The sequence below is a fragment of the Pteropus alecto genome, unplaced genomic scaffold (assembly GCF_000325575.1).
Source record: "Pteropus alecto unplaced genomic scaffold, ASM32557v1 scaffold161, whole genome shotgun sequence".
NCBI classification, from domain to species: Eukaryota; Metazoa; Chordata; class Mammalia; order Chiroptera; family Pteropodidae; genus Pteropus; species Pteropus alecto.
The window spans coordinates 4,758,111-4,776,214 of NW_006432943.1; the positions used below are offsets into that span (position 1 = coordinate 4,758,111).

General features: G+C 35.2%; 1 protein-coding gene across 2 annotated transcripts in view; it reads left to right on the top strand.

The window, feature by feature from the left end:
• PRKG2 (protein kinase cGMP-dependent 2) overlaps positions 1-18,104 on the top strand; it is an 83,223-nt gene that overhangs the window by 41,334 nt on the left and 23,785 nt on the right. The window contains exons 9-13 of one of the 2 annotated variants that reach the window (XM_006907613.1): positions 3,854-3,958; positions 5,276-5,429; positions 7,342-7,478; positions 9,124-9,213; positions 11,230-11,371. In XM_006907613.1, the coding sequence (XP_006907675.1) occupies positions 3,854-3,958; positions 5,276-5,429; positions 7,342-7,478; positions 9,124-9,213; positions 11,230-11,371 (628 nt within the window). The remainder of the gene's footprint in view (positions 1-3,853; positions 3,959-5,275; positions 5,430-7,341; positions 7,479-9,123; positions 9,214-11,229; positions 11,372-18,104) is intronic. The other variant, XM_006907614.1, reaches the window with a different exon arrangement.

Sequence of the window (18,104 nt, forward strand, 5' to 3'; positions counted from 1 at the left end):
AATATTTATTATCTAGTTATAATAAAAGAAATTAAAATATACCAAAGCTAGGCCTTTGTCTAAGAAAAGTCATAGTATAATCAAACAAATAGGGCATACTCATATGAAGTATTAGCAAAAAATAGTAAAATGACAAGAGGTATCACAAGGGGGTATATAGCTGATTGGTAATTGAATACACAACATTTATTTAACATAGAATTATAGAGATTTAGAGTAGTAAAGAACATTAAGACATTTAAAAAAATCTTTTCATTATGGGAAAATTCAAATATATTAAAAAATAGGATGATATTATGGACCTCATAATGCAGGTTCAACAATAATCGATACCTTATTTATACCACTTTGTCACCCTTTCCCTGCCTTCTCCACAAATTACAAACGTAATTATTTCATCTGTAAATTTTAGTAGCATCTCTAAGAGCTAAGTGTTATTTATAATGCATGACCACAATAACATTAACATACCTAAAAAGTTAACAGTAATTCTTTTTTGTTATGTTTTTATTGAGATATAATTGACATAACCATTATATTGATTTTAGGTGTAAACATAATGATTCGATGTATGTGTATATTGTGAAATGATCACCACAGTAAGTCCAGTTAACATTTATCATCACTCATAGAACAATAATTCTTAATATCACTTCTAGTTTTTTTAATCTCTCTATTACAGATAAGAAAAATGAGTCCCAGATCAGTTAAAGAATTGCCCCAATAGTGCCATAAGTGATGGAGCAGAGGCTCCTGCCCAGGGCTCTCCATTCCTTAGAGCATCCTTTCCACCCTGCGATTTGGCTCCCATAGTGTGTGTTCAGAAAGAGAAGCAATCGCAAAGCAGTAAAGAAGGCAAGGTTTTATTTTATTTTTTAAAGTGTGGAAATAGGCTTAAAAATTAATAGAAGTTTTTTAGGCAAAGAGAAAATGTGAAAGTCACTCTGGGTGAAGTACAATTTAAAAGCAAAGGCATAGCACTAAGAAAGTGCAAAGTATGTTCAGATAAAGGTGTAGTCTCTGGATGCCAGCTCTCAAATAGAATATGTTTTGGTACAGTATTGTCCCGATAATGCATTGTTTTGTGTATGAGTTCCTTAAAATTACATGCATGCACTAAATAACATTAGCTGTGATAAAATCTTATAAATTGCTCCAAAATGTTAGGACTAAAAATATGATAGAAAGGAAAAACATTTTTTCTTATTTTTCATTGTAATCACCTAATCAAATATTTATATACTATCTCATGTATTCATAACACACGAAAAGGATGCAGTGATTTTGTAGAGTTTATAAATTATTTAGGAATTTATGATTTTAGAATATTTAATTTACATGTGAATACTTGAGATTCTATAGTATGCAAAGTATTGTTTTAGGCACAATGAGACATAAAAGGTTATGTGAATTTATTTAATAAATTCTGTGGGTTGGGGAAGCTGAATATCAGGTATGACTAGGTTGACCTACATCCTGGATTTCCTGAGATAGTTCCAACCATATTTATTATTGGCACCCCCTCTCACTCTGAAAAGTATTCAATTTGGATTATAAATTATATGATTATCCTAGCTATGACTTATAGACTGGATTAAAATCTCACGATAATTCTCCCATAGCACCCTATCTACCCTTATCATAGTCACACTTAATTTAATTGCTTTCTTTAATATCTATCTGTCTTCCCACTCTTCTGTAAGCTTCAAGAGTACAGAAATACTTGTTCACTGCTGTGGCAGTGTCAGCATTTGACATAGTCCTTGGCATATGGGAAGTGCTCATCAGATGTTGGCTAAATAAATGGCACCATGCTTGCAATGTGACTGAGAGCCTATGGCTTTTTATTTTTCTCCTAAATCATTATTTTTAAAAATGCACAGAATGAATACATTACAAGGAGGAGAATTTAAGTTTGAACTATATTTCCTATTTTTAAAATGTAATAAAATGTGTGAAATAATTTTTGGAAACAACAGTAACTTTAAATGAATGGGAAGTGTTATTTGTAACATTGCCATTACTGTTTGGTTGTTGGGACAAATCTCCAAGAAGTTGATTAGTTACTCTTCAGTATATAACATCAGTATGAGTACAGGCTGCTTGAATGTGACAGGTGGAAAGTTGTATCTGTTTGAACTTGACGTTAAGTTTAGTTTGCAGAGAATTTTTAGTGTCACCTACATTTAAAAAATAAAATTTGTTTACAATAATATTTCAATTAGTTTAATAGCAAGCAAATAATGGTGACATATAGCACAAATAAAAACAAAACAAAGTACAGGAAGTATTTCCTTTTTACATGAAAATGTCAATTAGAAATTCCATGGCAATACTGTTTTATTTCTCACCACTCTACAGTCAACGAAGGACAGTCTACAGAAAAGGGTAGGGAGGAGTGGAGAGTAGATCTGGAAGGGAAAATGGAAGACACCCAGCACAGTATGTAAGATATGCTTAATAGTGGAAATATAGATTGGTTGTCAAGTAATTGTGGGTAGAAGTCTTTGGGGGTAGGCAGGCAGTGAGTTTTGATGGTACACTAATGAGGGGGTTAGCTTTAGTTATTGTGAGGTAAATTTTCATTCCTTTCATTTTGCTATGTCCAAGTGCTTAAGATGTTACCAAGATGATTGCAGCATGGCTTCTAGAAGGATACTATTTTGTGATAGGGAAAAATAGGGATGTTATTTTGTATTAGTACTCTAATAATCAAAATCAAGGTAGATTGTAAAGTATGGGGGTGTGGAAGCATTCGAAGGTTAATCAAGAAAATATATTTTACTGGTGAGGAAGATTATTTTTTATGTGCGAAGTGCTGTATGTAAGAATTCCTAGAGACAACAGACTGGGGGCAGGAAGATTAGATGGGGGAACCCAACAAATCTCTGATCGTTGAACAGTGAGGGAAGTCAGGAGAAGATATTGGCTGAGCCTCAGAGAACTGCTAAGTTAAGATGAAAAATTTGGATTTAATTATGAAGGAATGTAGAATGAGGAGTAGTATCTAGGGATAAAGAAGAAATTTTATCTTTGGTTTAAAAAGTAACTTAATTTGATTAAGCAAACATAGAAAATCTGTAACCTGTGTAACCTGTTGATTCAGTCAACAGATTGTGTAGGCTATTTCCTTTCCACTGTCTTCTAAAGGAAAGAGAGAGAGAAGGAGAGAGAGAGAGAGAGAGCGAGCGAGCGAGCGAGAGAGAGAGAGAGAGCGAGCGAGCGAGCGAGAGAGAGAGAGAGAGCGAGCGAGCGAGCGAGAGAGAGAGAGAGAGCGAGCGAGCGAGCGAGAGAGAGAGAGAGAGCGAGCGAGCGAGCGAGAGAGAGAGAGAGAGCGAGCGAGCGAGCGAGAGAGAGAGAGAGAGCGAGCGAGCGAGCGAGAGAGAGAGAGAGAGCGAGCGAGCGAGCGAGAGAGAGAGAGAGAGCGAGCGAGCGAGCGAGAGAGAGAGAGAGAGCGAGCGAGCGAGCGAGAGAGAGAGAGAGAGCGAGCGAGCGAGCGAGAGAGAGAGAGAGAGAGAAAGGAAAGGAAAGGAAGGAAGGAAGGAAAGAGAGAAAAGTTGTTGGTAAACCTGGACTGCAAGGCAGAAAACTATAGAAATGTTTTCTCACTGATAGCCTCTTTGCTTTCATAAACTCAGAGTATCAATTATATAACTTTTAAGAACTATTCTATGTATTATGGCAACACTGACACACATAAATTATTGAAAAACAATTTACAAAGCCTTGAATAACCATAACAGTCTTTTATGAGCTTAAGAAGAATGTCAAGTTGCAGTGCTGTCAGCACAGAGCTTTTAATTTAATTTAATTTAATTCAATTTAATTTAATTTAATGGCAGCATGTGGCTAGTGGCTACCCATTCAACCAAACAGTCGGGACTTTTGAAGAACTCCAAAAATACCTTGAAGGGTATGTGGCAACCCTGAACCGTGATGATGAAAAAAGACATGCAAAGTAAGTGGAGAAATATTTTCCTAAGCTAGATATGACTTCAGCAGTTGAGGAATAAGAGGACAAATGGGTGCGATTTATTATGCAGTGACTTTTAGTGTGTCTTCACTAGAAAGTTTGGGGAGTTCCTTTAAATTGTCTTCTAAAGTCAGTTCCTTATTTTGGGTGATGAGTAGTAATGGTAGGGTGAAATTTCCTGATAGGGAATCTTGGAAAAAGAATACTTCACATTGTCTGGTGACTTAGCTCAAAAGGACATTAATTAAGAAATGATGCCTCTCTTGCCTGTGGAAATCAAACAGGAATGCACTAGAGTAGCCCATTCTCTCTGATTTCAGGTAAGAGCTAGTAGTATAGTCAGAATTATTTAAAAAATATAAGGAAACTATCTATGGACCAGGGGTGTGTGTATGTGCGGGTGTGCGTGCGTGTGTGTGTGTATGAATGAGTTGGGTAGGGCTCTAAACATAGTAATACTGATAAATACTTTGTTTAATAGAAAAATCTACTTTGTAAAATTAAAATTATTTGAAAATCCTTTGCTAAAACATTTTATAGTGTGAATACTTAAGCATATGTTCACCAGATAGTATAATGAAAGCTGAAGAGTCCAGAGTTGTAGAAAACTGACATTTGAGTTAAATGAGAGCATTCAATCAGGACCTCTTAAAGCTTTTTTTTTGCAAGAAACATATTTGCAATTTCCATGCCAAAGGCTTTTGTAGAAGTAACAACAATTTATAAATATATAATATAGAGAGGTAAACCTTAAATAAAAGAGAAAAATGGATATTTCCAAATAATCATACTTAGATATAAAGAGATGTATTTATTATGTTTCACAAAGTAGTTATTCTGGTTCAGTCACAGAAAGCTTCAAAATCTGACAAAAATAGCAAAACAGCAAGGACTCTCAGTGTGGCATGCTCCTGTATGTGCAGAAAAGAAAATGGCTCTATGGCTTTATTTTCTCTCATTGACTCTTTAAACACACACACACACACACACACACACGCACACAAAAGATAGCTTTATTGAGATATATTTTAAATACCATACCATTCACTCATTTAACCTCTCATTGATTCAATTTGACATTTGTCTATTATTGCTAGTGTGTCAGTTTTTTGTTTGTATATTCAATTGTTTTTTCTCCCCAGACGTGACTGAATCTGACCCTGTAAAACTTGAGATAGGCTTTGTGGCAACTATGGGCAGTAATTACTCAGAAATAAGATTGCTGTGAGAGTAGAATTTGTGTGTAGTATTGACCCCTGCTTGACAAGGGGGTGTATGTAAAGTGTCACTTCTCTTGTACAGGAGATCCATGTCTAACTTGAAGCTGTCCAAAGCACTATCTCTGGAGATGATTCAGCTGAAGGAGAAGGTGGCCAGATTTTCCTCATCATCCCCATTCCAGAACCTTGAGATTATCGCAACACTGGGCGTTGGTGGGTTCGGAAGAGTTGAGCTTGTAAGGGGTTTACGTTTCAAGCATCTGCGAGAAGCCTTTTGACTTTTTTTGTTTCATATTCCAGTGTATCTTGGAGAACTATATGAATTGTTATTGCTATCTAAAATGTTGCTTTGAGCTGAAATTGAGAAAGTACACTTTTCAGTCTGTGGTATAGTAACAGGTTTGTGCTAGTAAATAACTTACAGCTGTTATTTCAAGCTTCTTACATCACATCCTCTGGTGAGTTTTTTTTTTTTTTTTTTGATAGTAGTTATTGGAAAGTGTACCAAGTAAGCATTTCCAAAGACTATAAAACATTAAAAATGTTATTTCCTAACAGCAAAATGTGTGTATACATACACTCATGACACATTAACCATCTGTATACTAAAGAAAAAAATGTGTCTAGTGGAAGTGCCATAGAAACAAAATCTTCAATATTATAGTTTCATCTCTTAAACAACTTCACTACCATGTTTGTCTTTGGCTTTCATTATTCTATTTTTGGGTTGCTCAAAATTTTCTATCAGGAAAAGAAAAAAAGAAAATGAATGCAAGGGGTTGTTTTAGGAGCAGCCTTCTGTAGTGTTGATCAGGACAGCTGGGAACATATGGCCTGATTTCAGCTGCATCTTCCACATCACCACCTCACTGAGCTTTTAACCAGCTTCCAAAAAGTAACAGAGTGCTAGTGTTAGATCAAGTGCTCCGAAGAAACTGTAGAATGGAGATCTGTGATCTGATTAGATACAGATGGCTCTGAACCCTTGGCAATTACCAAGCCCTTCTTTGCCGAGCAGATTTTTAATGATTCTCTGTGCATTAACCTCCGGGAACTATGCTGACACTTCCGCCTGCTGGATAGCTCTGGGCACGAGCAGATCTGAAATGCTGCCAGGAAACTCTGGATAGTACACTTCACACCCAGTCAGTAATTCATCTCTGATGCGTGAGGGGGGAAGAAACAATTTTTTAATAGGTCTAAGAATATTCGTAATGTTTCTTATACCATATGGAGAGATGAGGGCACTATCCATCTGCAGTGATATTATTCACCAAGGATCTTGGCCAAAGAATTGAATTAACAATACTGAGATCTGTTTTGTTTTGTTTTTTTCCTATAGTTAGATAATAATAATTGAAACAATAACTCTACCATTAATTTAAAAGTCATAGGTAGCACTAATGGCAAATGTGAGAAAACTATAAGGTGCAATCATTTCTGCACAATTTAATTATGTGTCAGATATAGTCTGCTTACGTTTTAAGCCTATCTGAATAAATACCTATTAAAATATTTTAATTTCCTTTTAAAAGAAAATTCTGTTTGTCCATCTAGAGCAGTGCTCTCCAGCAGAACTTTCTGCACTGAGGAAATGTTCGATACTTCACTGTCCGATAGGTAGCAAGATGTGAATGTTGAGCTTTTGAAACATGGCTGGTGCAACTGAGGAACTGAATTTTTATTTTTAATTAATTTAAAATCAAATAACCTCATGTGACTAGTGGCTATCATGTTGGATAGCACAGATACAGATCTTGATTTAATATGTTTTGTTTTGAAAATCAAAGAAGTAAATGTTATGAAGGAACAATTTTTGGCAATTCTAGTTGAAATTTTTTGTGCCACATTCAAAACTGAATAGATTTCTAAACATTAAATCTTTTAACTAGAGTTTTTTTTTTCTTGTTTCTATACAAAAATTTTTAGAACTATGTTCCAGATATGTGAGCTCTCTTGGAAATTACAATGAAGGGGAAGTGCGTATACCTCAATAAAACTCAGTCCCCAGAGGGATAAGTGGTTAAAACTTACATACAATTTAAATGTGAAAGAATTTATTTTAGCTCTCATTAGTTAACATATTTTATATAGATGTAAATCTTTCCTAGGAAGTTAATTTTGAGGGCTCTTTCTCCTCTTATACAGGTTAAAGTGAAAAATGAGAATGTTGCTTTCGCTATGAAGTGTATAAGGAAGAAGCACATAGTGGACACTAAGCAACAGGAGCACGTCTACTCAGAAAAGAGGATCCTGGAAGAGTTGTGTTCTCCTTTCATTGTGAAGTAAGTGAGCATTTGGCTTCTAGAACTTAGGATTTTAGGCTCTTATTTTGTTTCCATGCAAGAGGATGGACAAAGGAGGAAGACAAGGCCCCACTCTGAATTCTCCATCCCAGTCAATGCAGCAGTACATAAAATGTTGGAAGTTTGAGATCTGGAGTCCAGTGCCTAGATATTTTTATGCTTAATAAATAAGTGTGTACGCATGCGTGCAAGTGTGTGTGTGTGTGTGTGTGTGTGTGTGTGTGAAATTGTTGCAAAATAATTTAATTCTTTTGCAGAATTTGGGAAGCAAGGATTCATTCGAAATCCTTCAAGGAGCATGCTGCTATTGAATTCCTGCAAGAAGTGGCATTTGGGCCCATGTTCATTGCCAATGAGCAACAGACTATGGTCCTAGCGGAGCCTAGATGCTGAAAGATCCATTTCCTAATAGTTACTGTTTTATTTGTAGCTATCGCTAGAGTTTGAAAGAGAAATAATGTTATTCTAGGTCACAGCTATCTTTACTTGTAAATTCATGGGTTAGTGCTGTAAGCCAGTTTGTATTTTCATATATGTCTGAGTGCCCCAAAGTGTAGCTTTAGTGATTTCTGGGTGATATAAAGTGCCCTTTTAATGAATAGAATTTATACTTTTTGATCAAATGCCCTGAGAGAATCCATATTCCTGATTTTTTTTGAGATTAAAAAAGAGGTATGAACCCAGACAATGCTGGCAATAGAGTCATCCAATTATATTAATTATGTTCCTAAAATACATCCCTCTCTTTTTTTTCTTATCAATAATTAACAAATTATGATGAGCAGCTTCAGGTCATGGATTAGTTTTTATTCATTTTCTCAGTTCCTTACTATTCACATACAGTAAGGTAGTAATGATATTAAGAATAAACATTAATGATATTTATTGAGAAATTAACATGCGGCAGGCCTATGTTAACATGATACCCTGTCCAGGTCCAACATCGGGATTGAGGCTGTCATTTCCCATGATTCTGAGAGTGCTGCCAACTCAGGACTTTGGCTCAGTCTCTCTCTGGCCATTGCTCTTAGACGAAGAGAACTCCTTTGCCCGAGATAAGCCTGTCTTTCTGGGTACATCCTGCACCCAATGATGGCAGAGTTCCTTGAAGCTGAGACTTTTGTTGAAGCCCAGCTCTCCCTCTACCCAAATCTGCTTCCATCCCCCTCTGTGAGTGTCGTTCCCAGGTGTACTCCCCACTTAACTTACTGTTTACAAACCTCTGCCAATTAGAGGACCAATTAGAGGACATAAGGCACAGGTGTGAAAAACTTACTCAGGGCAGATCTCAAAGGAGATATATGCAGAGGTCTTTGGGTATTTGGAGGAAGGAGAGGACGCATTTGGTAGGTAGGATAATGAACTGCTTTATCAGGAAGGTAGCCTTTGAGCTTGGCCTTGAGGAATGGATAACATTTTTGTAAGAGAAACTGAGCTTACGAAGATGTCTGTGGGTGGAGGGCAATCTAAGTAAAGGGGTCAACATGGGCAAAAGCAAGGCAGTAGGAAAAATCAGAGTACTCAGCAAGAAGCTCAGAGTAACTGTAGGATGTTTGCATGTTCAAAACATTATTGATGATACTGATATTGATAGTAGTAACCATGTTTTTATCTGTCTTCACAGATTATATCGTACTTTCAAGGACAAAAAGTATGTATACATGCTTCTGGAAGCCTGCTTAGGTGGGGAGCTATGGAGTATATTAAGGGACAGGTAATGAAAAAAAGATTATAAACAATAACTTTTGTCTACTCACAACTAGTCTAAAGGATTATAGAATCATTTAAAAAGATATGAAGGAAGTAGTTAAGATTTGATTTTAATAACATGTTATAACTTGATAAAATAAAGTAGTAATACTGATACTTTCTTAGCCAACATTATAATCGTGTCATAGGCACCTTGTAAGGCAATTGTCAGTTTCATATTACAGATTAAAGAGTGTGAGCTATGCATGGTCACATAGTAAGAGACAAAGTAGGTATAAACCCAGATGTTTCTAATTTTGAATCTCTAGAAGAGAGATGAAGAAAAGTGGGAAGTGGTGAATCCCTTTCTGCAAAGCAGAGGAAGATGTCTGCAAAGATTCAATTTTACAAAAGGGGTCATTGTCAAAACCAACAATTTTTGCTGAGCACCACCTGTGTACAGTGCTCCACAGTATACAGTTTGGGGTTTTCTAGACAAAGTAGCTTTTTCTAACTAAAAGTAAAAAGTATAAACTTTTCCTCCAATGAGTTTGAATTTATTTGGAGAGATAATGTATGCAATTTAAAAGCATTTTATTATTTAATCTGAAAACTAAGCATGACAAAGAAGTTGGAAATTTGTAATTGAATGCCACATTAAGCTCAGAGGAGAGGAGAGACAGCAAAATCTGTTGGTAGAAGAAGGACTAGAGCTAAACTTTAAAGATGACCAAAATGGAGAAAGGCAGAGAAGAAGGAAAATGAATGTAAGATACAGAAAGAATGTTGAGATCAATTGGTCTCTTTGTAGATGATGAACAGCAGAATTTGAGTAGAAGACTAGGGCAGCAGAAAAGGAGATGGAAGGCAGGTTTGCACTAGGTTGCAGGAGTTAATGCCAGACGTTTAAACAGTATTACCTGGGCCAGTTGTTCTCAACCTAGACAACACGTTACACTCACACAGGGAGCTTTTACAAAGTAAAAATGCTGGGCCCTATTCCAGAGATTATGGTTCAATTCATCTGGGATGAGGTCCAGTAAATGTTTTTTTAAAAATACTTCTCAAGCAATTCTAATGTGCATTCATGGTTGAGAATCACACCCCTAGGCCATAAGATAACATCAGGCATCTGAGTAGAAGATGAATATGTTGTATTAGGAACATACTGTTAAACGGATCTGAATGAGGAGAACCTGAAAGGGTGAGGAGACTTGCAAGATACTTGCAGAAGCATTTGCATCACCCATCTTTGCTGCCATAGACAATTCTATGTAGAAAATCTAAATCTGTTTAGAAACGGGAGTTCCTACTTCCTGTTGGGCACTGTGTCTAATCCTCAAAATGACACTGTTAAGTAAGTAGTAAACCCACTTACAGATAGGGATCCGAGTCTTAGAACTTGCCCAAGAACTTAGTGAGTGAAAGAAGCAGGAGTCAAATCCAGTCTCTTTCACTCCAAAGCCACATCCTTCTATTATACTATGCAGCAAATCACCACTGCATTTTAGCAATTCAGCATGTCAGCCTTCACACAGTGCTGACACAGGGCAACTCTAATATCATCAAGGTGCACCAAATAGGAAAGATTTATGACCCTATTTCTACAGTTATTGTTACATACTTTGCAGACAAGAAATGCAAATGATCATTTGAATCATTTTTTAGTCAAGCAATCAATTATAAACATCTGGTTCAAGCTTGCCATTGAAATAGTTGCATTTTCTCCAGAGTTGTGTTTCTCCATAAATGTCGAAAAAAACTTTTCTCATCCTTCTATGTTCATATGTAATTACCAGAAACAATTGTTTAGATGTAGACATTTTAATTTTAGCGAAGTAGTTCTTGTTTGTATCAAGTATTCCCCTAAATTTCTCTACGATCAGTAGTCTAATTCATTGGCAATGTAAAGTACTTTTTAATGTTGGTGTTCTGTGAAACATTTATATTGCATAAACTTACCGATACAATAATTAGCACCTAGAACAGACAACAAAGATGTACGTCTATAGTATTAAGAGGGAAAACGATTTCATTGCAGAGGCAGCTTTGATGAACCCACCTCCAAGTTCTGTGTTGCTTGTGTGACAGAAGCATTTGATTACCTGCATCGACTAGGTATTATCTACAGGGACCTGAAGCCAGAAAACTTAATTCTAGATGCTGAGGGTTATCTGAAATTGGTAAGACAAATTCTCTTACTTACACTACCATATGAGCTATTTCCAAACACAAAGTTGTGTTATAGCTGCAATTTATTTTAATTTTGGTACACATGTTATTTTCACTTTGGGTAATAGAGCTTTTGAAATTGACGCACACAACACGGAGCTGTGTTACCAGCACACTTTTTTTTTGGTCTAGAAACTTACTGTTTCAACCATATTTGTGATTCTTACTAGGGATTCACATAATAGAATGCCTTTAAAATTGCATTTTGTTAGTGTTTTTGTCTAATAATTTTAACTAGATTTTCATAGATTCCTGCCACACAGAGGGACTGGCTGTAAAGGATAAAGGAAGAAGGTAGTTTGGCTCCTGCCCTGAGATAGCCATAGGGAGAAAAGATACACATGTGAATGTTGGTAGTATTTTTTTTAATCTTCCTAAGTGATTCTAAAGTACAGTCAGGGCTGAGAATCACAACACTAGAGTATAGGCTCCTTGGGGACAGAGAGCTTTCCTTGCTATCTATCTTTCTAATTCTCTCATGCCCAACATGAATCCTATTTCATGTCACACTAAAGAACAAAATGCGCTACTAGTCACATAAACTACTTTCAGTGAGAAACTATATTAGAATCCCATCAGGATGGGGGATCCAGGATGAGTTTTCCTGAGCCCATTTTCTAAGTACTTCAAGGACATTAAACCATCTCTGAACTTAACATTTACAAAGATATTCAGTTTCTCACATCAGAACTTTTATATATGGAAATAATAATAGCCACCATTTAATGAGTAACTAACTATGTGTAATGCTACTGTGGTAAACATTTTGCAATTAGTTTATTTAACAATCGATGAGATAGGTTTTCTCTTCTATATGTTACAGTACATAATTTAATCTTAGAAAGTATGTATAATTGCTAAGCAATTTCTCTCTATAGTAAAAGAGTAAAATTAAAGTCCTTTAGTATGAAATCTGGCTAACTTCCAAGAAACATTTTGATCTATTTAAGCTTATTTTACCTGTGAAAGACAGCTTTGAGAATTGGCGAGGTACTAACACAGGGTCTCAATCACTCCTTCATAATTCCTTCATTGGCTATACCTCTCACAGCTCTTTGGGTAAATCCTTTGGAATATTCTAGAAGTAAAACTATCACAAGAGATGCAGATATCCATTAGATTCATTTCTTTTTTTTCATAGCTGTTTTTAAAATGGTAGATAGCATATTCAATATTTGTAGACATAGAGGTCAATAAATTTCTGTTAGCTATTGTCATCCATCCTGTTAACTCATTTGCCAATCAACTAAATAAAGATTCATAACTAAAGCCTTTACAGATTAAAAAGTAAATGTGGGCTATTTCCATTTTTAGCTATATATCAAACTAGATATCCTAAAATCCTCTCACTACAGAATATCTAAAAATACTGGATGAAACATGAAAAGCAGTGTCACATGCATGGCTGAGTTTATAAGAGCTTTGGGATCCTCTTGAGGCTGGGAATCAAGCTTGAGCAGTAGCGTAGGGTGGAACTGAAACATTCAAGCTGCTGTCTCATGGGCACCCAGCAATTCCAGGTGGCCTCGAGATTTGATTTTATTACCTTCACCCTCTAGAAATAGGAGACCAAGTTTTGGGCCTGGGAAATGTGGGAAGTTGAAACAGAGAACATTGCACAAAGTCAAGAATCACATAGATTATACTCTCAGGGAAATAGAAAACAAGAAAAAAATCTTAATTATGAAGACAGAGTAAATACAAGAAGACATGCATTTCTCATTATTGGGCTCTTGGTAGAGAAATGGAAGTCTCTTCTAAGAATTCTTGGCCACAGAATGGTCTTTATGGAGGTTGGGTGCCCAATCTTCAAGGATAGAAAAACTCAAGCAAGAATTCAAATGAAAATGGAGCCATGTTGGTAGCATGCTCAAGCTTCCAAGAATAAATGTATTCTCTCTGGAAGAATGTACTCTCAGCTCAGGACTCTCAAGAGATAAAATTTCAGGGAATATGAGCTCACACTTAAAAAATAAAATTTAAAAATATATGAGGGAAAAAGTACCATGAACATTATTTGACACAGGCATATCACTGTTTAATATGTTGGAATAAGCAGATAAAGAATGTAAAATAAGTATATCTAATGCCTTTTAAAAAAAAAGAGAGAGAATAACATGAGTAAGGAATGGAGTCTCTCAGAAAACAAGTTTAGCAAAAACTAACAAACCTGTTAAGAAATTAAGAACATAATAATTGAGATGCAATATTCAGTGGAAGTTTTTGTTAATGGTAGAGTAGCTTGCATTGAACTAATCTTGCTAAGATTAGTTATAATACATGTAAAAATGTGTGCAGACATTGGAGAGCAACACAAGGTAGACTTCCCAAACCTTGAAATAAGGTAACCACACTGAGTCAAATCCACATCGATACAGCTTTTTATAGTTGTTCAGTTCAGGACACTCATTGTGTAAGGCATGAGGGATAAACCTTTAGTTAACATCATATCTAACAGAGAAATATTCAACATTTTACATTAGATTGTGAATAAGGCAAGAATATTTTTCTCACCACTTTTTTCAACATTGTAACAGGGGTCTTAGCAAATGAAATAAACCAAGAAGAAGAAATTAAAGGCCCAAGATTAGAAAAGAGGATGTTACTTGTCTTTATTTGTGGGCAGCATGATTGTTTATGTAGAAAAGCCTAAAGAATCTACCAAAGAAGTACTAGAAAGACTAAGTAAATTAAATAAGATTATAAAGTCCATATACAAATAAAAATTCCATTTTATATACTAGTGATAAATATTTTTAAATTAAATTAAAATACCATTATAATAACATCAAAAATTATAAAATAATTTCGAATAAATTTAATGTGTAAAAATGTGTAAGACCTCTACATTGAAAATCACAAAATATTGCTGAGAAAAAAAATAACTGAATGGTAAGGTATACTATGTTCATATATTGGATAACTCAATATTTGATAAGATGTCCTTTCTCAACAAAATACCTACAGATTCAAGGCCATACCATAAAAATTGGAGCAACCATTTTTTAGAAACTGAGATATTTATTCTAAAATTTACATAGGAATGAAGTGTTCAGAAGAGTTAACAATCACTTTGAAAGAGAAAAATTGAGAAATTTATAATACATGATATTGGATTTAACTATAAAGCTACAGTAATCAAGTTCAGTGTGATAATGGTGTAAGGATAGACAAATAGCTTAATATAACAGAACAAAATCCAGAAGTAGACATATGTAGTCAACTGATTTATGGCAAAAGGGGAAAGGCTAGTCTTCTCAATAGGTATTGCTGAAACAACTGGATATGCATATGTAGGGGAAAAAAATGAACCTGACTCCTACCTCACAATATATACAAAAATTAATTCAAGATAGATCCTAAATCTATAGAGCACCCAGAAGTAATCATTGAGTAATGTCTTTACGACATGGGGAAGAGATAGTAGATAGTAGATTGCACAGATAGTAGCAATCTTAAAAAGTTCAGGCTGCTATAACAAAAATATCACAGACTGGGTGACTTAAACAGCAAACATTTATTTCTTGCAGTTTTGGAGGCTAGGAAGTCTGAGGTCAAAGCTCCGGTAAATCTGGTGTCTGGTTAGGGCACGCTTCCTGGCCTATAGACAGCTGCCTTCTCACTTCTTCAAATGGGGAGATGGGAGAGAGAGGGAAGGAAGAAGATAGAGATAGACATAGAGATAGAGAGCGCTCTCCAGTCTCTTATAAGGCACCAATCCCATCCTAAGGGCTTTACACTCATGACCTAAATACCTCCCAAAGGCCCTACCTCAAAATACCATCACAATGGGGATTAGGGTTTTGACATATGAATTTGGGGGTGGGGGACACAAACATACAGTCTTCATCAAAATTAAAAACTTCTGATTATCCAGACACATTGTTAAGAAAATGAACAGTCATGCCATAGACTGGTAGAAAATATTTGCAATATATATTTATGACAAAGGCCTTGATTGTATACAGAAATATATAAAGAACTTCTACAGCTAGATAATTACAAGACAAACAACCCAATTGAGAAAAATGGTGAAACATCTTGAAAAATCATTTCACAAAAGTAGACATAGGAATGATCAATAAGCCATAGCAGTAGTCATCAAGGAAATGCAAATTAAAACCACAAAGAGGTATCATTTCAGACCCACTAGAATGACTATAATTTAAAAGATTAAGAGTACCAACCAAGTGTTTGTGAGTCATTCTCCAAAATTTCTAGAGAGAAAATTGTAAACTGTTTGAAGAATAATTTTGTTAGTTTCTCATAGAGTCAAATCTATGCCTGTTCTATGACAAGAAATTCCACTTCTCAGTGGAACCCTGCTCGGCAGCATAAAGGAATGGATTATAGCAAGCGATGACATGAATAATTTCAAAAACCATGTTGAGCAAAAGAAGCTAGACACAGAAGAGTATATTTTCTTTATGATTGCATCTATTAACTTTCTAGAATAGGTGGTAGAAATAAATACAATGATTGCCTCTGGGAGGAGCATTTCACTGGAAAGGGGCACGAGGGAACTTTCTGAGATAATGGAAGTGTCTGTATCTTGACTGTATGGTGGTTGTGGTTACATGAGTATAATCCTCATTAAAATTCAATTAACTGTACACCAAAAAAAAAAACCATGCACTTTATTGCTTGGGAATTATACATCAATTTGAAAAATGTAATAGGTTAAATAGCAGATGATTCACAAATAAAGAGAAAATTAGTGAACTCAAAGATAAACTTAAGTCATATACAATGTAGCATAGAGACACATAAAAATAGAAAATAAGAATAATAAGGTGACTTGAAGAATGAGGTGAGAAGTTCTTAAAATATTTAATTGGAGTCTAAGATAAAAATAATATAAAAATGAGAGAAGGCAGAATTTTTTAAAACACCAACCATCAGATAGAGAATCCCCAACAAATCCCAACTGGGACAAGTTGTATTTATTGTAACTCCTCTCTTTGCATAGCAAAGCACTCCAAAGCTTAATGGCTTAAAACAACAATAATTATTTATGATCTCTCACAGTCTCTAATGTTTCAGTCAGATGTTTGCTAGGGCTGCAGTCACCTGGAGATTTGATTAGGGCATTCAGATCCAAGGTGACTTGCTCATATGGCTGGCAAAGTGATGCTGCCTATTAATTTAGGGCCTTAGTTCTTTTCCACGTGGGTTTTTTATGGGTTAAATGTCCTCATGGCATGGTGACTGGCTTGCCTCAGAATGAATTATCCAAGAGACTGAGTAAAAGCTACAATGCCTTTTAAGACCTATTCTCAGAGTCACCAACCAACACTTCTACTGTATTCTGTTGGCCACACAGAGTCAGCCCTGATTTATCGTGGGATTTCTTGTGAGGGGACACCTCTGAATACCAGAAGTGGATTGTTGGAGCTATCTGGGATGTTGGACATCATCGTAGCAAAAGTACAAAACAAAAAGAGAAAGTCTTAAAAGCTATCTAAAAGTAAAGAGTTTACATAAGAAGTAAAAAATGGTCATTCAGTTGATGTCCTAACTAACAATAGAAGCCACAACACAGTAGAATAATATTTTTAAAGTTCTGAGAAAAAATAATTGATAAACATGAATTATAAATCCAGGAAAACTTTTTTAAGAGGGTGAAATAAAGACATCTTAAAACAAAGATGAAAGATATTTACTACCTACATACAAAGGATGTGCTTAAGGAAGAGAAAAAATGATCCTAGGTGAAGAATTTGAGATACAACAGGGAATGGTGACTAAAGAAAAATGGTAAACAGGTTGTTAAATCTTTTAAAATATGATATAGTAATTATTCTACTATACAGTATTAAAAATGAGAAAATGCTAAAGAACCGAATAACAGGAACATATAAACAGAGTAGATGTAATTGGAATTAAAGTAGGAGAGCATGTCAATCATTTTAAAAGAAGGCAGCAAAGGAGAGACAGAAAACGTAGAAAACAAAGAGAAAGCACAAATTGGGAGCAGAAAGAAATCTAACACATGCAAATAGATTTAGCTCTCTAAATAAAACCCAAAAATTGTCAAATAGATTTAAAAAATAAAAATCAGCTATTTGACGTTTACAATAGAAAGATCTAAAGTAAGAGGATGAAGAAGGATTGAAATTAAAAGGATGAAAAAGATATGTTTGAGAAGTATTCGACAAATTTAAATGCAGTTTTCACTATGTTAGTATCAGGGAAGATGTATAACTAGAGATAAAGAGGGTTACTATATGATGATGAAAGGTTCATTTTACCAAGATGATACAATAATCTTGATCTTTTATTTCCCAATTAAATGCTTCAAAAATAAGAACCAGAATTGGATAGAACTAATAGGGAGAAATGAACAACTGTAAGAGAAGATGTCTTTGTTTGAAGATGTCTTTATTTGAAGATGTCTTTGTTTGAAGATGTCTTTATTTCACCTCTCTCAGAAATTGATATAACATTCAGACCAACATCACTAAAGCTTTAGAAGGTGTGTAGAACACAATTAATTTACCTGATCTAATGGGCTTGTAGGATGTTCTTCCCAATACTTAGAAAATAGACATTAACAAAATTTGATCATATCCTGAGCCATTAAGCAAGTTTCAGCAAATACTATAAATAGGAATTAGGCTGTTCAGCAGAGCTACTTTCACTGAGCGTTCCTGAGGGGGTTGCAGTAGAAATTGGGGTGGTGGG